General features: G+C 47.6%; 1 protein-coding gene across 2 annotated transcripts; it reads right to left on the bottom strand.

Annotated features, from left to right (window-relative positions):
* Nucleotides 1–165: 165 nt before the first annotated feature.
* On the bottom strand, nt 166–15,521 carry LOC102566050 (mucin-2). Of its 2 annotated transcripts, XM_014606114.3 has the most exons (13): nt 15,411–15,520; nt 8,883–13,187; nt 8,036–8,094; nt 7,042–7,199; nt 5,629–5,750; nt 5,125–5,183; nt 4,039–4,175; nt 3,821–3,945; nt 3,140–3,198; nt 2,561–2,715; nt 1,937–2,043; nt 1,198–1,320; nt 166–476 (listed from the first exon to the last, which is right to left on the bottom strand). In XM_014606114.3, the coding sequence occupies exons 1-13, from the start codon at nt 15,426–15,428 to the stop codon at nt 426–428; spliced, it is 5,478 nt and encodes a 1,825-aa protein (XP_014461600.2). In that variant the 5' UTR covers nt 15,429–15,520; the 3' UTR covers nt 166–425. The 2 variants fall into 2 exon arrangements, with proteins under 2 accessions (XP_014461600.2, XP_059570719.1); XM_059714736.1 differs by lacking the exon at nt 8,883–13,187 and having other exon boundaries at nt 15,411–15,521.
* Between the last annotated feature and the right edge of the window lie 7,024 nt (nt 15,522–22,545).

Here is a 22,545-nt window from a genome sequence, read left to right as displayed (position 1 = left end):
AACCTACCTCCTTGCTGTTTTGGAAAGGGGCACCTAGTCCTCCGCCTTACACATTTTGTGCATCCCCCAGAGTGATCAAGCCTGTACTACAAGAGCAGTGTTCCTCAGAAGCAAGGGGGAAGACAACTAAGACAGATTTCCCTTTGGTATGTTGGGGAAGAGGGAGAAAAAAAAAAAAAAAAAAAAAAAAAAAAAAAAGAGAAAAAAAAAAATCCAGTTGCAGCTAGTTTCACAGTTCTATAGTGTAGGCAGCATTTATTCATGGTGCAGACAGGTAATTGCTCTTTCATACATCCACAAATTAAAGTACCAAGGACAGTACCAAAGTTAACCAAGTGAGAGGTTGCCTCCACTCAGATACCTTCTTGAGGAACAAGCGCTTTGAAGACTCCCAGAGCAGGTTGAAAGACTTGTATGCTGCATCTTCAGTCTCTGGCACTTTGTTTTCCTGGGGCATACGAACATCTGCCATGACCCTGCAGTTCAGATAAGAGTCTAAGTCATCTCACCTGTTTGGTCTGCCTGGGTTTATAGACACCCCCAGCCTCATTCTAGTCTGTTGGACAGCAAAAGGTCAATCCTGCTGTAGCTCTAGAAAGGGCAAGCCTCCTGTGGAAGGGGCAGTTTCCTACAAGCTAACAGAGATACTACATGCATTAGAACAATTGGTCCATGCCCTACCAAGCAGATATGCAAGTTTAACACCCCCCCCCAAAAAAACAACCAACCACAAACAAAAAAAACAACAACATTGCAAATGCCTCTTAATGCTCCAGGAAGAAATGGAGGAGTTTGTTAGCGTTACATAGCTCTAGATCTTGGCTTGATGTTGGGATACTACAGGTCTTCCCATTTTAGAGGGGGAAAGACTGCACAAGGCAGGAGATTTGTTAGTAGCTTCCAATAAGAGTACTGGATGAGTTTCAGATACTTACAGCTCGTAGAAGGTCAAGTAGGTGTTAGATTGAAATTGCAATGGCTTTTCTTGCATCTACAGTTACAAGGCAAATTTGGAAAGCCCAAAGTTGAGAGGAGATAGGCCAGTTTACCTTTTTCCTGCCCAGCTCCTAGGATCCTACCAGAAGGATATGGCTCCAATCCAGAGTTCACTGCTACCAAACCTCCACAAAAATCACAGCTCTATAAATACTACACAGAAGTCCAAGGCTACACAGAAGCCCTTCCCATGTCACTTGCCTCTGGAGTGGTAGAGGAGAATCCTGGACGGTCCATTTCAAAAGTTTGCACTCCTGCTTCAGGATCTTTCCTGCTTCCTATTTTGATCTGGTCACGCCAGCCAAAAACTTTGGGCTTTAGACACTGTCAGAACAAAATGGCAGAGATCTTTCCCAGCATATTGGAGACCAGCGATGTACCATGGGTCTCCAGGACCCAGTGCTTGCATTTGTGTCCCCTCTCCTCCCCCATCCTTCTCATAGCAAGGAGGTCACATCATGTGATAAGAAATCTGAAAGGCCTGACTGGTGCCACCCTCAAGCTTGGCCCCCTCATTGGTCTGCTGCTGCTGAAGACTGGAGTTCCAGTTACTGGAACAGGATCCGTGCCTGGGCAAAGTGGTTCCCACTCTGACCTATACCCTTCTGTAGGCCCCTCAAGTTAGTGGGGCAGATTTCTAGATAAGTTTCCCATTTCTATGTGCAACCTTTGCACCAGGAGCAGTTCACTGCCTGGCAATTGGGACTGCATGCACATAGTCCATACACCCACTTTACTGCTAGATTAAAGCCCATTTCTAGGAGTCTTCATTAATATCAGCTCATTTTTATTCAAGTTGCTCAAGAATGCCATGAGCCAGAATCATTGGTTACCCCACTACAGTGGACCCCATGACTTGTAGTACAACAATGCTTGGTAGCACAGGTTCAGCTTGCGACTCAGAAGAGATGTCAATGGAACATACTGCTTTACATCTTACCAGCAGAGAGAGGATGACAGCTAGAACAACAAGCGTGCACACAACAATGATTGCCACTCCATATCCAGGAAGGCTTGGATACACAAGAGGCGGTTCCAGCTGGCTGTCTAGAATGAAGGGCCACAGTTAGACACAGCAGAGCCAGATTTTTTTGATCTCTCCTCAAATGAAGGCTCTTAGTTTGTTTAGCCACCTGTTAGAGGGCATTAAAGAATCTTTCCTTATGGGTGCACACTTTATTCTGCAATTCCCCACCTTCCTGGTTGTCATTTCTTCACTCCACACCAAGCCTCATCCACAGGTACAGGATGCACAAAAACCAATAATTCCATTTCGGTAGGCCAAAGCTTCCAGCAGGATTTTGTGCAGTGGTAACTAGATATGTGAAGCTTCAGACAAAACCCAAATTCATCTTCCTCTGCCAAGACGAGAGCAATCATTCTTTTGCAAGTGAATGCAGTAGTTAAGGTCTTTTGCCTCTGAGAGGAGAGGAGCTATGGATTTTGTTCCTACCATTTAGTGCACCAACACAGGAAGCCTCACACTGGAGGTTCATTTCAGTGTTTGGTTTTGGCTAGGGCAGACCCCAGTAGTCTTCCACCTAGATCCCTAGGGCAATCCTACCTGCCACAATAAAAGAGTATGGGTCCACCTGGAAGTGCGACCCAGCCAAGGCATCATTTGGACCAACTGAATCAACAAGAGTCTTAAGGACATCCATGCTGGAGGGAGCAGAGGGCTGGAATATCACATCACCATGACACATCAGGGAGCCACTTCTGCAAGAAAGGAGTAATAGCAGGTTTTCCAGTATTCAACAGACAATGGCAGTCACCCAGATGACATAGCCACAGGTCTGGCTAAAGTTCTGAATTGCTCTTTTCAAGAAGTCCCAGTCAGACAGGGGCTATGAGACTAGCCATGTAGTCCCCTTCACTGGGAAGGCCTGTCAGCTGCTTATTGAAGCAGAGTATATGAGTGGGAAACTCTTGGAGCAAAGGAGGAAATGTTTCTCAAAACAGTCACTTTTCATGTGGGTGAAAGGAATCAGATCATGTCATACAACATGCGTACTAAGGAGGTGAGAGTTTCCTACAGCATGCAACAAGCCCCATGAGTTTTTTCCCCCCTACCCTAGGGAAGTGGAGCAGCAGAGTGCTTTTTTTTTTTTTTTTTTTTTTTTTTTTTTTTTTTTAAACTCACAGGAGGTCTCGAATCACCACTTGCAGGAGAGTGTTGTATGTCCTCAAAGCATGCATCAGCTAAAGAGAGAGATGAAATAACAATTAAGTCAATTTAGTTCTTCCCCCATAGGGTTTATTTACCTGCCTGTGCAGTGAATGTTAACATCTAGTAACTTCATAGCATGCATGTGGAAGCTCCAAGGAAGCTATCAGACCAAACCTCAGGAGTGAACTAGTGGGCAAGCTAGGTTTGGGGAGTTATTGCAAGAACATGAACATCAGAAGCTACTAAGGCTTCCAGATGAATCAGTGTGGCAGCCCAGGAACAAAACTGAAGTACATTCTGGTTTCCTACTGAAGGAAAGGCCCCTTCAGGACCCCATGTTATAAGGAATTCTGCAAAATGGCTCTAGTGAGTAAGGGGTAACCACCATCCCAAGGAGTCTCACTTAATTGGAATATGGGCTTGACCATATCCCATGTCCATGAATGAAGTAGCAGTCATAACATGCACTCAGATTCCACAAGCAGGATGCAAGAGAACTTCATACAACAGAATGTGCCAAGGCCTATTGAGAATTACTGTAAGCATCTTGGATGTGACATTTTCTAGCTTCCTGCCTCCTGTCCTAGAAATCCTCTAGGTTTTCTTCCTAGAGGATTGCACAGCAACTCTTATCCAAAAGCTGGGCACACCTACCACATCAGCAAGATCTCTAGTGAGATCCTGGTGTTCCACCGAGGAGTGGTCCACCAACTCCTCTTTCAGCATCTTGTTGGTGATAGTGAAAGAGATTGGGAAGACCTGCAAGCTAAGCCTTGACCCTGCAGTGGAAACAAAACAAGGGAGGATTAGATGAGCATTTGCTTATTTGCCCCCTTCTTTTGGCTAGCATGGCTGAGATAGAAAGTACTGACCATCCACTGAGAGAGAGGTCAGGTCCACGGAGAAATTAGCAAGCCCCTTCAGTGCTTGCAGAACCTGGCCAACATCAGCATGGGCATGTGTGTCAATGTAGACTTCTCCTCTAACCTCCAAATCACCTTTGACATTCCTAAATAAGAAGAGGCATTAGTAGAAAACAGATGCAAGGAGTTCACTAGAGAGAGCTCTGAGGCTGAAGTGGTAGGTAGCAAGGTTGTATTGCAGCCACTCAAAACTGGTTTTACCTCCACCCAAAAGTGGGGGGGAGGGGGGGGGGAAAATGGTGCTTATGAAGCCCTATATTTCTGAATGAACACACTGAGACAGCTGGAGCCAAGTCTGACTCCAGTCTAGCTACATGAAAACATTACTACATTAATAACAACCAGCTCCATTTTAGAATTGTAGTGAGGACAAATTAAACAACTTGTTTTTCCAGCACTAAAATACATGTCATGTCTAGTGCTGCTGCTCTGCCCTACACAGACAGATGGGCCTTTAGCATGCAATACACTTTGCAGCAATGTACTTCCAGGTCACATCCAGACTAACCAAGTCTGGAAAGCATTCCTTACCAAGTACTTAAACTAGGAGGCCTTGGGTCTTCTCCCCTCCCAACATACCTCTTGAACTCGTCACAACCCTGATTTGCAATGGCATCACTCTTTGGCTCCTGGTTATTTCAGGATTATATTTCCTAGGACATGAACTGTAGTATCATGAGATATCAGTGCTTCTGCCCCTCCCAGCTCTTCCTCCTGGGAGACTGCACAAGGCTATGGAAGGCAGAATAGCTGCCAAAGTCAGAGGCCCATGGATAGTCCTTCATGACAATAGTGTCTGAGTCAAACAGAAATTCTAGGTCAGGAGTGACCCCTCGTGGCTGGCCAAGTGTCTTGCCAGGTCCTCATATTCCAAGAGGAACAATTCAGGTTTGGCCAACCGTTCTAGGGTCTGTGCAAGGGCCTTGCACAACTTTAGCATTGCCAAGCTGTCCCATTAGCTCTCACCACTCGAGTGCAGCAAGAACTGAAGCAATGAGAAAAGCTTCCCCCCCCCGCCACACCCCTCCTCCATACCTGAGTCTAACAAGGGAGAGATTCCTCACTTGATACAGAGCACCCAGAGACTGGATAACCTATAGGGAAGAGGTATAGTTTAGATTTAGCCCCAACTTGAGTTGACTACACAGAATAGCTTTCACTGGCATCTTTTGCCTATTCTCTTCAGGCTGATGTATTCATTCCCCAAGCAGAAAATAGAGTCCCTCAGTCCTCAACATGCAGTTGAGCATCCATTCCACTGCACCATTTAAGTAGGAGCTATGTTATGATAGCTAATCTACAAATGTACAAAAAACACCATCTTAAAGGCAGAAGATGTAATGGAAGCAGCTACAGCAGCATTTGCTTTGCAGAACAGGCACACATTGTCCCCCATTTTACAAGTTATGCAACAAGTCTCGTTACCAACTCCTTGAGAAGCCAAGCTCTGGGGCTCATGCCACAGTGGGCAGAGCCCTGTTCCTAGCACACAGGAGGCACGTGTCTCTGCAATTTGGTCCAAGTCTATTACTACCATACCTCATTTTTTAGTCTGTACAGAAAGCTTGTGCCATCCACATCACCAAATACTGTAGAGCCAAGTCTCAGAGCAACAAGCGAGATGGACAACTTCTCTGGTTCTAGGTTCTTCACACTGAAGCCTAAAGAGACATGGGTTTAAGTAGACAGTGTGTTTAAATGCTTTATTCATTCTTCCGGTACTGTCCAGCCAGTTGGTTTGACAGCATCTCAGTACTAACTTTCCCCATTCAAATTAGTTTCTCAAACACACTGGTTTCAAAGTCCTGCCCCTCCCCTATTCCCTCCCCTCCTGCAAAAAACAAAAACACCCCCAAAACAAACAAACCCCCAAACCCAAGCACTTGTATTATACGTTACTCAAGCCAGGTTGCTACCCATTTGTCTGGCCGAGAAGAGACATAGTAGTACCAGCCTCATGTTAGCAAATTCAATTCCAGGATGGTGAGGCCAAGACAGGAATGCTATTCAGGTATCTTCCCAAGTCCAAATGGAAGACCCCATGAAAGAAGCCCCCAGTATCAGCAGATACTAGTGTCTAGATGACAAGCAGTCATACAAAAGACTCCTACACATCGCATTAAGTGGTAGGTATGCTTGATCTTAGTCTAGGTATCCAGGGACTTGGCACAATGGCTGTCACTTGTCAAGAGGAGACAAAAAATGGTACCTTCTGGAAGTGGGACCTCCAACCTCATTAGTTATTTGGATGGGATATAATTACAGCTGTTTTCTTTATCCCCCTCCCTGCCCCGGATGGTATTAGGGCTGCGCAGGTCCAAAACAACACCATTTCATTTCGACAAGACAGCATTTTGTTCTGAACCCACCGTTCCGTTTCATCAAAACGTCAAAATAGTTTTGCCCATAGGCTGTAATGGGGAAGCACAAAACTGCCTATAACTTTATCATTTCTTGCTCAATTTGGATGAAACTTGCAGGGATGGTAGCCCCTTCTGAGGCGATTAAGTCTGACAGGTTTCAAGGAGATAGGTGTAGGGGTTTCTGGGAAGCTGCACTTCAGGCTGCAAACAAGCAGAACTCATGATGGGTGCTAGAAAGCAGGCCAGCTCAAACAGTGCTGCCTTTTATGCTGCTTTCCCATCCCTCCCCCAGAGCACTGGGATTGGAAGGGATCTCAGGAAAGGATCAGTGTCACTGGCCAGCTACACATGTCAATATGACAGCAGTCCTTCCCCCTCCCTCTCCTTGCTTTGTTTCCCTGCAGGCAAGGCCAGCTTGAACTTTGAAGCTTGAAATGTTTTGACTGCCCTTGTTTTGTTTTGAGGCTGTTCTGAAGCCCTTCGTTTCAATTTTGCTGTTTCAAGCTCAAAAACTAGTTGAAACAGTCAGCAAAATTTTGCACAGCCTTAGTAAGGGTAGAGCTGATAGCTGCCATAATTCAAGGCTTACCATTTGACTGAATAGACTGGACATCCACTCTCCAGTCAAAAAAAGTATCCATTTCTTTCTCCACTCCCGTCAGCAAGGTACGGATAAGGTCAGAGTTTGTAGGAACTGGGCCACCTCCCTGGAATAGAGCCTCGCTCTTAACGAGGACAGAGCCGTTCCTGTAAGAGGACAGGGAGACAGAGGAGAAGCACTCTTTCAGTGGATGCATTTCAGATGTCCCTCCCAATATAAACCAATTTTCCAATTCTATTTTGGAAGTTTGAGTACAATCAAGAAGTGCTTCACTCTCTGGTTATCCAGATTTCCATCTGCAGACTGGTCAGGGTGCTAGGGCAGGGATACTCAGACTTCCCTACACTGGGACAGTTTGGGTCATGTTCTCTTCCTCACAGAGACAAGTGTTCCATAGAGAGCTGCTATGTCCGTCTTTAGAAGGTGATGAAGGGCCTCCACTCCACCAGTGCGAGGTCAAGATCAAGTCCTTATGTGATGGTGGTAACATCTTCTTCCCCACCCAATTCTAGATACTCAGGAGCATTGCAGGGAGCACCAGTTGACACATCAGCCTAAAAACCCAATCTCGGAAGTTGCTATCATCCACTTCCATAGACAAGGAAGTGACAGCCTCCACCACTACTACAGCAAGCCATTTTAGAACCTAGCAGAACTATTTCTAGTTTTTGTAATTGGCACTTATCCCTTTAGGTTGGGACTCAGTATTTGGCATCCAAATATAGTCAGCCAAGTGCTATATGCTTTATAATGTCACTGTAGTCCATTTTATTAGTCACCTAAATTAACATGTATTAGAGGTGATCAACACTAGAATCATAGAAGTAGGGTTGGAAGGGACCTTGTAGATCTTCAGATCCAACCCCCTGCCTGGGCAGGAGGAAAGCTGGGCTCAAATGACTAGATTAGTGGGATTGAGTGCCTTCCCATTTCTACCTCTACTTCCCCCCCCAAACACAAGGTATACACTGTGCATACTTACACAAATTTAAGAATGTTTGTTTGGAGAAAGTTCTTGTAGGTGGAAAACATTTTGTTTAGCTGCAAAAGAAAGAAGGAAACCAGTTTTTCAGTGCTATTTCAGGGTGAATGGGGACACTTGCTGAAAGCAGTGCCATGGAAAACTTTTAGGAATCTAGGTTGTTGGCACAAGAGACTCCGGAAGGGAGTTCAGTTGCACTACAGTTTTGCCCATGCCAAAAACCTCAAAGCTGTTAAGAGGAGCATTTTAGTTTACTTCAAAAGGCAAGATTTTTCTCCTACTTAATGATTCATTAAAGTGGAAGTGTTAGTGCATTAGAAGTTGTCATCTCCTTTGTCATGCACAAGACACAGAAGGTTTTGCCTTGCTAGTTTGACTTCATACTCTATTTTAATCAAATTGGTTATAAGCTCAAGCCACCTTCAAAAGTTTATGGCAGACCAGGTCAGAAAGGTTTATTTCACTACACCTGACTGGCCACTCTAAACTCTAGCTTGTGCAAGCAAATCCAAGTAGCTGTTTAGTGGCATGAGAGAACAGTCTATTGCCTTTTGTCCAACACACAGGCAGCTTTATAAGACAGCTAGTTCAACTGCACTTCAGATGCAAATATCCTACTACAGTAAGGGAGATTACATTAAGAATACTCTCTCCCACTCATGATTGGTTCCTGTTATTGCTTTCCTCTTAAGAGGTCAATATTAGCAGTGCCAGCCAGGCATGAGCTACAAGTAGCTGCCCAGCTCTGGTTTCTGCTACCTTATGAAGACAAAGCAGGTTTTAGGAGCCAGACTGAACCACAATGACTCGCTGTTGGAGTCTTCAGCATTTTAGAGTCCACACTTACAGTTAGCATCACTTCCCTCTCCAGCTTCTTGTAGCTTCTAGAGGACTTGCTCTCCAGGAACTCTGTGTATGTAATCCCTGTGAGGCAGAATTGCAGAGGTAAAACATGTACAGCTGTTTCCTGTACAGAAGATGTAGTCTGGCTCCCTCCCTCAGTGGACCAGCTCAGTGTTGGAGGATGTTTTTGGAATACTGGTTGCTTGGATGTGGGACCAGTTTCAGTTGTAACTTCCTGCTTGCTTATCTTGGTTGTCACTGCAGTTGTCAAGTTCCATCTTGCAGCCATTGTTCTTTTTAAGATACGGGGCTCTCTTTTTGCTGTTGAAGGAGGTGGGGAAGTTGGAAGCAAGTGGGTGGACACAGCCAAGGTAGGATGAATTGTAGGCCATGCTGGTACAGTGGTCCCATTGCAGAAGGTCTCTGTGCAGTTTGTCAACCAAGTTGGCTCTGAGGCTGTGGTAGGCAGTGTCGCAGGAAGCTGCATACTGGGGCCAGTGTGCACTTTGACACCAGTTGAAGCTATTGCAGGTGACGCTGGTAGAACGCTGGAGGGACTAGGATAGGAAGTGACTGCCATAGGCTTGGCTTCAGAGAGAGTCTCCAATATGGGAGCTGTAGAGCTCGAGGACTGGGTCAAGCTTGTGCTAGTGAACAGTGCACTTGTAGGAACTGCTGCCCCAGCAGTTACACTTCTGACTGGCTGAGCCTTGGACTCCATGTGCATGGTTGTTGCTACTTCAGCAGCAAGGACAGGAAAGCTGATGGAGATTGACATACTTGGACTGGCTGGCTTGGCAGGCACATCTGTGACCTTGTGTTCTCTCAAAGTTGGCAGTGTGGGTTTCCATGTAGATGATGCAGCCACATTAGTGACAGCTGCATTTAGATGTAGGCGATAAGCTTGTCTAGGTAGAGACTGAGCTAGGCCATCCGTGCTCTTAGATGGGAAGGCAGTTACATGTGGGGCTTCTGGTACACTGGAGGCCATAGGACTAGAAGTCCTGCTGAGCACAGTCACATTCCTCATAACAGCCAGGAAGGCATCTGTAACCCTAGAGCCCACAGTCTGGGTAGCAGCATGCCTGCTAGTCTTGGAGGGATCAGCAGCTGTAGAGCTCTGTGCAGGAGCAGTGGAAGTGCTTTGCAGCTCCTTTGCTTTGGGAGAGGTCAAAGCCATTGAGAGATGGCCGACAAGACGATGATCCCACTCAGGAGGGATCACACTAGACAGGTCAGTCAAGGCACCAACTGTGGTTGCAGGTCCCAGAATGGGTTCTGTTCTAGCAGCAGTGAAATCTGTGAGTAGTATCCTCCCAGTGCTGCCCAGAGTACCACCTTGGAGGAGAGGTGCATCAGTTTCTGTTACTGTAATGCTTGAAGCATGCCCGCTCATTTTTGATGGCAGTGGCACAGAGAAGGGCTCCTCCAGGGCATTAGGAAGCACCTTCACTGGCATAGATGGGATGCTGCTCACACCTAGCAGAGATGATGGTGAGCGGGAGGAGGTGGAGCCCACTGGCATGGTTGGTGTTCTTAGTCCTGCTTCAAGTGCATAAGGTCTTCGCCTCGGTGGCACTTGTGGTTCAGCAGAGCTGGAAGGCAAGTCAGTCGATGGTCCAAGTAGCTCTGAGGCAGCAGTTGGAAGTGCAGTTACTGCCTTAACAGCTGCAGACATCTGTTCTTCCTCAGAGAACATTGTGTTTCCAGCCAGCTCACTGTAGGGAGTTGCACTAGTGGCATTTGCAGATGGGTTGGCTTCTGAGGTACCAGCAGATGGTCTGGGGTAGCAAGCAAACAGGCTGGACTCTGCTTTTGTGTTTTTGCTGACAGGCAGCACGTGGTAGGGAGAATGGCTTGTAGTCTCTTTAGGCAGAGAGTCAACAGCAGGGCTTACAGCAGACAAAACGCTTCTCTCATTTAAAACTGCAGAGTGTGTCAGAGTCCAAATGATGCTGGCTAGAGTCCCACTAGAACCAGATACTCCCACCTGGGCCCAAGTGGAAGGTACTACTGTTAAGCTGTTAGAGGTGTGTGCAAGAACTGGTCTAAGACAGCCAGTTTGCACCCCAGCAGGGCCAAGATCCAACACCTGGCCCAGCGAGGTAGTGAGATCAGAACTGGTACCTGTCAGCATAGCCATGTTGTCTTCAGGTTCATAAGCCAGATGCTCCCCAGCTGTACCCAGATCCAATACCTGGGCTGATAAGGCAGTAGGATCAGGGCCAGTACCTAACCACATATCAGTATGGTCTTTCAGTTTGTAGTCCATATGCTCCATAGGCAGATAGCTCTCTATAGTGGGAGGCACTGTACCAAGTTCTCTTGGGCCAGAGGGATGTTTGACTGTAAAAGTGCTGAATTCAGGCATTTCAGCTGTATCTGCAGTGGAGGCTTCTGCAGCAGCTCTGGTCAGATAAGGGGCACTGCTGACTGCTGCCTCAGCAGGAGGGAGAGGACTACTTACTACACCAGAAATTCCAGGAAGGGTGGGTGGCTCAGGAGTCACTACTAACAGAGAGCTTGGTATAATGTCAACAGGCATCTTGGAGTTTGGCAGGCTGGTAGTCAGGGCCAGGGCCCTTTTGTCTCCTGACAGAGTGGGAAGGAGGTCCATTCTTGCATCATGCAATGAGGGAGCCTCCACTGAGTCTTCTACTGAACTTGCATGGTGCAAATCAGCAAGAGTGGTTGCAAGGGGCAAAACAAGAACATCTGATGGGATACTTGACTCCTCAGTAGCACCAGCCCATTCAGGTTGCATTGGCCACCTGGTTGTGGTCGCCTTTGTCAGCCATGCCCTACTAAATCTGGCTGTAGCAGGCTTCTCTTCACTTTCTGCTTCCTCAGTGGGGCCTTCCGATGCATTTAGCAGCATCACAGACCTAGGAGGTGGTGGTTCAGTGAAGTGGGTCAGATCACCTGTCTGCAGTGGTGCAGAAGACATGGTGTCAGCCATTAGCTTAGCAGAGAGCAGCGTTGCCACAGAGGCTGTGGCTGGGGGTAGATTAGTGGACTGTGGGAGGCTAGCAGGAAGATGGGTTGTAGTCGTGGCCAGCTTATGAGCTAGTTCAGTTGGAAGGGATTCCTGGTCAATCGCTACTACACTGTCAGCAGAATCCACAGTTCTCTCTTTTGCTGCAGGAGATGGGATCAGAGAACCTGGCTGTGTTTCAGGGACAGAGTCAGACTGTGCCAAATCTGTGGGGCCATGACCAGCCACATTGCTTAAGCAGGTAGGGGAAGCTGACCTTGGGTTGCCAGGGAGGGAAGGAGAACTTGCTATCACAGCAGAGATGCCATTTGGGAAGTTTGTTTCTGTGGTCCAAATATCTTGCATGGAAGCAGCAGCTGGGTTGGTTGGCACAGATGGACTTGTGATCAGTAACACCAAGTGGGAAGTTTCTTTTCTTGATCTAGATGGCTGCCACACCTCACCCACAGGTGGAGTTGGGATGCTAGTTGAACTAGATTTAGTGGTCATCTGATCTAGGCCAGGGGCGGAAGCCATTGTTGTAGGAAAGGACTGGCTTGCTTTAGACAGACCCCATTCCTCATTTGGAAGGCTTTCTACAGCCACTTCTTCCTTCAACTGAGAGGCAGGACTCAAGTGAGCAGTAAGAGATGCAGAATCCAGGGATGGTTTGAATAGCTCTGCAGTTGGAGTTGGACCCGTCATACTCATTTCTGAGCGAGAAGAACCAACATCTGCCAGAAGTGATGGTATTTGGGAGAATACAGCTGTTTTGGCCAGTAGCATTTGTGCTACCAGGTTCTTGGCTGCTGAAGCTTCCAACTTTCTAGAGGCACCTGTACTAGCAGCAGGTGTACCAGAGTCTGTTCTCCTAGCATCAAGACCATTATCTTCTGGGAGGTATAGCTGATCTGTGGCCCTTACCACATGCACCAGTGAGCTTCTAGCTGTTGAAGAATCAGTTTGCCTTTCTGTAGTGCAATTTAACACTTCTTGGTTAGGCTTCACTAGTGTGCCATTGGTCAGGTTCTGGAATGGGAGCAAGTCAGGCTGCAAGTATGACAGCACTGGTATCGAGTCAAGGAGGGTCTGGTGAGGAACAACTGAAGACCCTTCATCATGTGCAAGGATGGTAATGAAGAAACAGGAAAGGATAGCCAAGAGGGCTTGCCACCAACACCCTTTGTTAACAGTCACTAAGGCAGAGGCCAGAGTTACTCTCAATCCTCCTTTTCTTCTTTTCCTTAAGTGAGCCATTGTAGTATCCTGCCCTGTAACATCCCTCTTTGGGGGTCCTGCCCCTTGGCTTATCATGGGAAATCTTATGGAGCTCAGCTGTGAAACATTAAGAGACAGGAACAGCTTTAGTTTGCAGTTTTACCTACTTAGTGGATACCCATCCCCTTCAAACCCTCCCTGTGGGTAAGCCCCAAGGGATCCACATGGGTATTACATGCTGAAGGCCTATTTTACTAGAAAAAGAGTTTGGTAACAGATGGCTTTTGTGAAACAAAGCCACTTGGCCCCATGAAAGGCTAACATTAGCCAGTGGTAATTGAGACTACATTATTCTATGCAGGCAGCTTCCCCAGGCAACCCAGCTCTTGAAAAAGACTCTCTACAGCTTCAGCCACTGGTACTTTGAGCTGGGTTTCAAGCTGGTGAAGTGATGGAGTATTGGTCATCTCAGTCAAGATGCTATTGTTCAGTTCCGATGTCAGATAGACCAGTCTGCCTTAGGGTCTTCCCTCCCACCTCTTGAGGGATCAGGCTCCCCTGGCAGTGGCAAAATAAATAAAAACCATACCACGTCACAGAAGTACACGCAGCTGACCCCAAAGAGACTTCTTCTTGGTCTCCCACTGCCCTGGGTGGCCAGTCTTATTGAGGTGGCAACTGATACAAGACCTAGTATTGCACTAAGAACTTAAGTAGAGTTAACTGTGGTCTCCAAGGCATTTAGAGCTCAGAGGTATAATACAGTAAAGTACGAATATGGGATAACTTAGACCTGTTTGATTGCCACCACTTAGAGTGAAGAGAGGTGCCTAGAGGTGGTTGGACAGGTGCCCATTTTATCCTTCTGACCTAGCTTGTTACTCAAAGCATTAGATCTCATGTTTAGTATATCTGGAGAGGAAGCACATGCTCACCACTTCACAGGTATTCTGACATGTCAGTCCCTCAGGGAACGTTTGAGGCCTCTTTCCAAAGCCGTTTGACATCAAGGAAGTTATCTGGGGCAGTTTGCTAAATAAGCCAGTATATGCCAACTGACATCTTAGCTATAACCAATACATAGGCTCAAGAGGGGATTTGAAAATTGCAGCTGATGAAGTGAGCACCCTGTACCACTAACTCATTCTCCAAGGGGCCACCATCAGAAGTGAGAGAAGCTCATGGAGGTGAGGGGTAGGGTTGCACTGAGTGCAGATCAGCATTTGAAATCCAAGAAATAGATAAAGTTATACTTCCAGCTGCAAGAGTTGTGTCCTCACCCTGAGGGTAAGCCAAGGGTGAAGGTAGAGTTCACCTGCTTTTCCCTTACAGCAGGCTAACAGCTGCAGCCATGTTAGGTGCAAGAGCCTATGCTTCACAGGAGACTTGCTGTGCAAGTTTACCCTGCAGCAAGGGTGAGGATAGTCACACTGAAGCTTTTACTAACTGCCTTCTTCATAGAGAGAGATCACTCCCCAGGAGTTATAGCCATTCTCAAGTGCAGAAACAGTTCTTTTTATTAAGAAAGAAACAACAAGCAGTCCTATCTAGGGGTAGATGAGAGGAAGCAAAACAAAACAAGAGACAACCCAAACACCCTCCCCCCAACAAAAAAAAACCCCAAAAAGAGTGTTTGCAGCAATTTGTTTGCGGTGTATGAGCAGGACTCAGAGTACTAGTAGTATTAACTTAACTGAGGACAGTCCCTTCCAGAATTAGGTCCACCTGGCACAAAGCATGGGGAAGGAAGAGAAACTCCTTTTAGTGCCTGACTGCTTGGTTTCAGTTACTCTCTTAAGCAGTAGTTGCCTAGTTTAAATTTTCCAAACAGTATTTAAATGCACAGAGCTTCTTTCCACACCCTTCTGTGTGCATCCTCACTACAGAGGTAACAGAGTGAGTACAAGCCTAGGAGAGTAGCCAAGGAGGTTTACCAACAAACTGGCACTCAAGTACAGCTATACTCCAGGCTTCCACTTTCCCCACCACTGCCTCCAGAAACAAGAAGCAACCAGCCATTTCAGGGGGCTGAATAAGGCAACACTAGATTGAGAATGACTTTTACCATGAAGGGGTCAAAGGACTAGCTAACAACTGTGATCCCCTTGCACTGCATATCATTTTTTTTAAAACACAATGCAGAGAAAAAAAGAACTGCCTTGTTGTACCATTAGATCCACTAGATTCTCCCAGATAAGCATAAAGTTACACTATTTGTAGATATTTCACAGCCAACTTCACATCCTGACCCAGCTCTAGTAGTCTTTGCAGGAAGGCAATAATATTTTGGAGTCAGACCAAGTCACTAAAATATTACCCAAAGCATATCCTTGGCCTTACCTTTGAGCTGCTGCCCATACACACAGAGAAAGGTACAAAGTAGCAAGCTAGGAAGCTACTCTTTTATTCCTTTCCTTCTATGCTTCTGGAGGATGGGAGTATCTACAAAGTCCCAGATGGCCACCTTCCTTATTAAGCCACTTTGCAGCTCTCCAGATGAAACCCCTCTTATGCATAATGAGAGGGAAGGAAGAATCCAAGCTCTGTTCCCTGACTGTAGAAACTAGGATATTTGTGGTTGACTTTCTCTGGTTCTACTCCCCAGTATTTTGTGTTCCCCTAGAATCTTTCCTCCAAACATTGCACACTTGCAAAATGTCATGTTTGTCAGAACAGGACTTCATGAGTTACTGGGGCAGATCTCAGGTGTGGAGGGAAACAGCAGCTGGCTAGTCTGATAGAAGCATAGGAGGGAGTTAGAACTATAAGGCAGCAGTGCTCTGAATTTGCTTATGGAGAAAGATAGACTTAAGATCAGAATTCAGTGCTGCATGGAACAAGCAAATATGCAGGGCAAGACAGCAAATGAAGCAGCTTAATGAGATCTGGGTATGTGGCTCTGGGGTTGGTACTACCTCCTGTGGTCTTGCTGCTGAGTCCCCAGTTTAAGCCCAGGCTACCTTTGTTTTGAGACCAAAGCATATACTTGTGAAGGTGTAAAAGATTGGAGAGCTAGAGTGACAAGGTAAAAGTCTTCCTGGGACATCAGACTGTCTCTACTCATAAAGGTTAACAACTGTTCATTAGGGTCATATATCTGGCTGACTCCTATTGGATGGGTGACTACCTCATGGCACTATTGTTATTCTAGATGGCCCCATTTGGGACAATTTGAGCTGGAAGATTTGAGATTGGATGGATCATAAAGAGTGAGTCATCCCCTGCCCCCTTCTCTCTCTCTCTCTCTCATATATATATATATACACACATATATATTATTTATTTATTTTTAAAGGAAAATTTTTCATGTCCAAAGTCAGCTAAATCAATTTCAAATCTGTGAGTCATTAAAAAAACATGTGTGGCCCTACTATTAGCAAGCATCCTCCACCCCCACTGACCCTTCCCCCTACTATATGCCTGGTTCTGTAGTTATCTCCATGTAGAGTAATGTTTACCTACAACACTGAGTTTTTTTATAAGACACATCTCCTTAATGTTTGCAAAATATTTTGAGTCATCTGATGGGAGGCACTATAGAAGGGAGGCTGTTACTACAGCCACCGCTTCTTCCCAGGTGATCATTTTTGCCTTACGTTTGAAATCAAACTGTGGCTTGTCTCTCTTTAACCATTTGCTTTCCTGGTAGGAGCCCCAGGACCTAAGAAAGGTGATGTTTCAGACTATGAGTGTGGGGCAGGGCCCACTACAGCATCCGGATTCTGGATTGTCCTGTTCTGGCAAACACACACATGAACCTGCTGATTCAGCACTCACATTTCCTATATGAATGAAATGGTAACACTGGCTTGCTGGCCTCTAAGTTCAATAATCAAAACTGCTGAGCTGATTGTTAATCTTTGGTGCCTGTCACACTTCTATCTACATATGCCATGTCTCATCTAGCCTCATCCCTGCCTTGGGTCTTCTGTTTTCGCCTTTGTCCCACCTCCCACGTTTTACACACCCATCTTGTCCCTCAGCTTTCAAATGCTGCTCCCCATCATGCAATGTCCTCCTGCCCATTACTGCTATGACATGACAGCCAGTTAATTCTGCTGATTCATAGATTCATAGATGCTAGGGTCGGAAGGGACCTCAATACATCATCGAGTCTGACCCCCTGCATAGGCAGGAAAGAGTGCTGGGTTTAGATGACCCCAGCTAGATGCCTATCCAACCTCCTCTTGAAGACCCCCAGGGTAGGGGAGAGCACAACCTCCCTTGGGAGCCCATTCCAGACTTTGGCCACTCTAACTGTGAAGAAGTCCTTCCTGATGTTTAGTCTAAATCTGCTCTCTGCTAGCTTATGGCCATTATTTCTTGTGACCCCCAGGGGTGCCTTGGTGAGTAAAACCTCACCAATTCCCTTCTGTGCCCCCATGATGAACTTATAGGCAGCCACAAGGTCGCCTCTCAATTTTCTCTTGCGGAGGCTGAAAAGGTCCAGGTGCCCCAGTCTCTCCTCATAGGGCTTGGCCTGCAAGCCCTTAACCATACGAGTGGCCCTTCTCTGGACCCTCTCCAGGTTATCCACATCCCTCTTGAAGTGCAGCGCCCAAAATTGCACGCAGTATTCCAACTGCAGTCTGACCAGCGCCCGATAGAGGAGAAGTATCACCTCCTTGGATCTGTTCGTCATGCATCTGCTGATGCATGATAAAGTGCCATTAGCTTTTCTGATGACTTCATCACACTGCCGACTCATGTTCATCTTGGAGTCCACTAGGACTCCAAAATCCCTTTCTGCTTCCATGCCACCAAGCAGGTCATTTCCTAGGCAGTAGGTATACTGGACATTTTTCCTCCCTAGGTGCAGCACTTTGCATTTCTCCTTGTTGAATTGCATTCTGTTGTTTTCCACCCATATGTCCAACCTGTCCAGGTCTGCTTGTAGTTGTTCCCTGCCCTCCGACATGTACACTTCTTCCCACAGTTCTGTGTCATCCGCAAACTTGGACAGAATACACTTCACTCCCTCGTCCCAGTCACTGATGAAGACATTGAAGAGTATCGGTCCAAGGACCGAGCCCTGCGGGACCCCACTGCCCACACCCCTCCAGGTCGATACCGACTCATCCACTACAACTCTCTGGGTATGACCCTCTAGCCAATTCGCCACCCACCAGACTGTGTAGTCATCCAAGTCACAGCCTCTTAACTTGTTCACCAGTATGATGTGGGATACTATATCGAAGGCCTTCCTGAAGTCTAAGTAAACGACGTCAACCCATACTCCTGCGTCCAGGTGTTTTGTAACCTGGTCATAAAAAGAGACTAGATTAGTCAGGCATGATCTACCTGCTACGAACCCGTGCTGGTTTCCCCTCAGCAAAATTTTTCCTGCCGGGCTCTCGCAAATGTGAGCCTTGATAATTTTTTCAAAGACTTTGCCAAGGATGGAGGTGAGACTAACTGGCCTATAGTTGCCTGGGTCCTCCTTCCTCCCCTTCTAGAAAATGGGGACCACATTGGCCCTTTTCCAGTCCTCCGGGACCTGGCCCATGCGCCATGAGTGTTCAAATGTGACACAATGATGTCAGCCAGTGCCTTCAGCACCCTCGGATGGAGCTCATCCGGGCCTGCCGACTTAAACGTATCCAGTTCCTCCAAGTGCCTCTGCACCATCTCATGGTCTACTCTTGGTAGTCTGGCGCCTTGCTGCTGCCTCTCTACAACCCCAGTGAGAGACTTGTCCTGCCTCTCTCTTAGAAACACTGAGGCAAAGAACTCGTTGAGGAGTTCAGCCTTGTCTCCCCTGTCTGTCACCAATTGCTTCTGCCCATTTAGTAGAGGTCCTATTCCATCCTGGGCCTTCCTTTTACTCCCTATATATCTAAAAAACAATTTTTTGTTATCTTTTACTTGGGATGCCATCCTCAGCTCCATGGTAGCTTTGGCCCGTCTAACTCCCTCCCTACAAGCGCGAGCAAAGGAGGTATACTCCTCTTTAGTAATCTCTCCCCATTTCCACTTTTTATATGCCCCCCTTTTAGCCCGTAGGCTGCTCTGGATTTCTCTGGTCAGCCAAGGAAGCCTCTTGGCCCCTTTCCCCCTTTTTCCCCGCATCGGGATCGTCTCCCTCTGTGCCCGAAGGATCATTTCCTTAAGGCACAGCCACCCTTCCTGGGCTCCCAACTCTTCAAAACGCTTACTCTGCAGTGCGTCCTTGACTAAAAGCCTGAGTTCATTGAAATCAGCTTTCCTAAAGTCTAGCACTTTCACCCTACTAGTTACCTTACCCACTCAACGTCTTATGATGAATTCTATTATTTGGTAATCACTGTCCCCCAGGTGACCACCGATGTGTAGGTCTCCTACCATGTCATCCCCCGTTGCCAATACCAGGTACAGTAAGGCATTCCCCCTAGTGGGACCATGTACGTCCTGCGTCAGGTGGAGGTCCTGTACACAGGATAGGAACGTGCGTGAGCGGTGGGACTTTGCTGTCTGCGTCTCCCAGCAGATGCCTGGGTAGTTTAGGTCCCCCATGACTACCGCCTCCTTAGTTTTTATGGTCTCCGAGAGCTGCCTCAGGAGCCCCAAATCTAGTTCTTCCCCTTGGTGTGGGGGTCTGTAGCAGACCCCTACCACCAAGTCCCTTTCTCCTTGACCTCCATGTAACCTAACCCACAATCCTTCTACTTTCTCCTCCTCAGATTCCGTTTTGATGAGGGTTGATGTATATCGCTCGTTGACATAGAGTGCCACCCCTCCCCCTCTCTTTGCCACTCTATCCTTTCTGTACAGCTTATAACCCTCAATGTGTACCGCCCAGTCGTGGGAAGAATCCCACCAGGTTTCTGTTAGCCCTACTAAGTTGTACTTAGTTGACTTAGATGTCGCACTTCCTGCCCACCCATGTACTTGTATGTGACTGGGGAGTTAGAGCAGGCAGAGCAAGGCAGCTGATTCAGCCCTGTGAGGAAATTGGTGGCCCACAGAATTGCCAGGGGACCCCTGTTACCTGCCCACTAAAACTGCTGGGTGGGTTGGTGCTGCCCAGCATGTCATGTGAGACTACATGTGCTTGGTTTAATTGGAATGTGTATGTATACAGGCAGGGGTTTTGCTAGTACATTTAACACACACAGAGTGATAATAGTTTCTCCTGGAGGGGTAGAAGAATATCATCAGAGGGTGGAAGAGAAAGGGTCCACAGAAAGAGCCGAAGTCTGAAAACGGGGCTCTGGGTTGGGTGTAAGGTGGTCATGTTGGATTTATACATGACTGCTTGAGTCTGGCTTCTAGGCTGTGCCCATATAAGTCAAAGGACTATGTCTGTGGCATAGCCCGAGTAGCCATTTCCTCAGAATATTTTCTGTGCCACCATGTTTAACCTCAGATACTGGCCTGCTGGAGAACAATGAGGCTACTGATTTATTTTTCACTCCAGCCCCAGGTGGGAAGTAGGGTAAAAATAGGGTCATTGGCTCTAATGGGTGATTAGTAGACTCCATTCAAGAGAGACCCTGAGCTAGTAGCTGGGTGCAGCAGGTCAAGACTGTGTTGCCCCAACAGAGATGTGCAGGGGCTTGGGTCAGTAATAGCTGTTGGGCACAGATGAAAACTAGGAGCACACAAAAAACACAGGATTGGCAGAGCCCCTCAGACACCATGTGACCCAGCCCCCTCCCCAGAGTAGGAGCATGCCTTTGCCATCCTGACTTCAACTGTCTCTGGGGACATTAGCCAGAATGCAAACATCGGATTTGTCAGCCCTCTTGGGGTCCTGTTTTTCCCCTGCTGAGACCCCCACCCACTTCAGACAGCAAACCCAAAGGAAGGTTTTGGAACTGGTACAGTCACAGAGGGAGGGGAGCAGTGTTTCCTCTAAGCTGCGTGCGTGTGTGGCCGTGCACAAGTAAAAATCTTGCTGCGCATGAACTCTTTCAGGCTGCGCACCCGCCCGGAGAGGAGCTGGGCGTGGAGTGCGGCGAAGGCCCCGGGGCCAGCGTGGGACACTTACCGAAGGTAAGCTCCTCACTCATGCGGGGCAGGCAGCGGCTCCTCCCTGAGGCGAGGCGGGGACAGGGCTGGGGTGGGCTCTGCCGGCTCTGGGAAAATGCTCCGCTCCCCCGCATTGCCTTGGGGAGCGAGGAGGCACATGTCATCAGGGCTGGGGAGTGGAGCAGTTCCCCAAAGTCAGCAGAGTGCACCAGCCCCATCCCTGCCTTGCCTTGCCTTGCCTCACCTCAGGGAGGAGCCACTGCCTGCCCTGTGTGAGGCTCTACCGGCTCCGGGAAATTGCTCTGTGGGCTCCGTCAGCTCCAGGGAACTGTCCCCAGCCCTGACACCATGTGCCTCCTCGCTCCCCGAGGCGATGCAGGGGAGCAGAGCAGTTCCCTGGACCTGGCAGAGTCCACGTTAGCCCCAGACCCCATCCCCACCTCACCTCAAGGAGGAGCCGCTGCCTGCCATGCATGAGGAGTGAGGAGCTTACCTTAGGTAAGTGTCCCACACCGGCCCCGTGCCTCCCTTTTAGTTCTATCGATTGATTGTGTCCGGCCCATGGCTGGGCCACAGCACTCCACTGCACTGCTCTGGGCAGCAGTTAGCAGGGAGATGGGTGGTGGCCGAACACTGTCCGCTCCCACCTGGGCACTTACTTTGGGATACTTACTGGCAGACCACACCACGCCGAAAGGGGGAGGTGGGACCAAAGTGGCATGCTCGTGGACCGCTACTCCTTACAGGGAACATTGGAGGGGAGCCTCACCTCTATGAGTGCACGGAGGCTATTCCCACCTGGATGGCTTTAAAACCATCAGAGCCAAAGGAAGGTCAGACGGAGAAGATCTATTGCTCAGGGATACCATTAATATTCTGGAGTCATGGCTGTTTTCTTCACAACTGGAGCAGTTTTACCACCTTCTTCTGGATCTTGACCCCTCCACTTGTAAAGAAATCTTGGTTGAAATATTTAGCTGAAGGTATGTGGCTGAGGCTTTAAAGCTCTTGGGCCTGTTGAAGGATGTAGTGGGTGGGATAAATTAAACTGGAGTGGACTGGCCAGTGGAAGGAGAAGTGGAGTCAAACATCCTGCATCAGCCGCTTTACTGGCTGTTTTGTGGGCATGTTAACACTAAGTGAAGATAAAATGTTAGCAAAATTCTGCTTGTGGGATATGGAGACACGTTACAGTCTGGGACTATACTCCTACAGCATGCAGACAGATGGTGTCTAGAATACATGGGCATGCACGCTAACCCAAAGAAAGAGGCCTTATTCCTTTGTGTGAGGTAGTGGTCCCCGATGGCACTGCCGTGATTCTGGATCCAGAATGGAATCCTTGCAAGCAGCGTGAATGCCACAGAGGCCCGCCATCGTTTTATGTCTAGCACGGATTTAAAATACCTTGCCTGGCAACAATGCACATGGGGAAAAGTTTACTCTTAACTAGAAGTATTTATTTCAGGTTGTGGCCAGTCAGGAACAGGGATGCTCCAAGATGAACTTAATGATTTACCACATA

Source organism: Alligator mississippiensis, chromosome 11 (assembly GCF_030867095.1).
Source record: "Alligator mississippiensis isolate rAllMis1 chromosome 11, rAllMis1, whole genome shotgun sequence".
In the NCBI taxonomy this organism is placed as follows: Eukaryota; Metazoa; Chordata; order Crocodylia; family Alligatoridae; genus Alligator; species Alligator mississippiensis.
Note: the sequence above shows the minus strand (reverse complement) of the source record. Positions and strands in the feature narration are given on the sequence as shown.

Excerpts from the sequence above, each read along its gene's own strand:
- LOC102566050 (XM_014606114.3), bottom strand. Across the intron at positions 7,200-8,035 it reads ACAAACATTCTTAAATTTGT|GAACGGCTCTGTCCTCGTTA; the intron begins GTAAGTATGCAC and ends GTCCTCTTACAG. Across the intron at positions 3,199-3,820 it reads CTAGAGATCTTGCTGATGTG|CTGATGCATGCTTTGAGGAC; the intron begins GTAGGTGTGCCC and ends CTCTCTCTTTAG.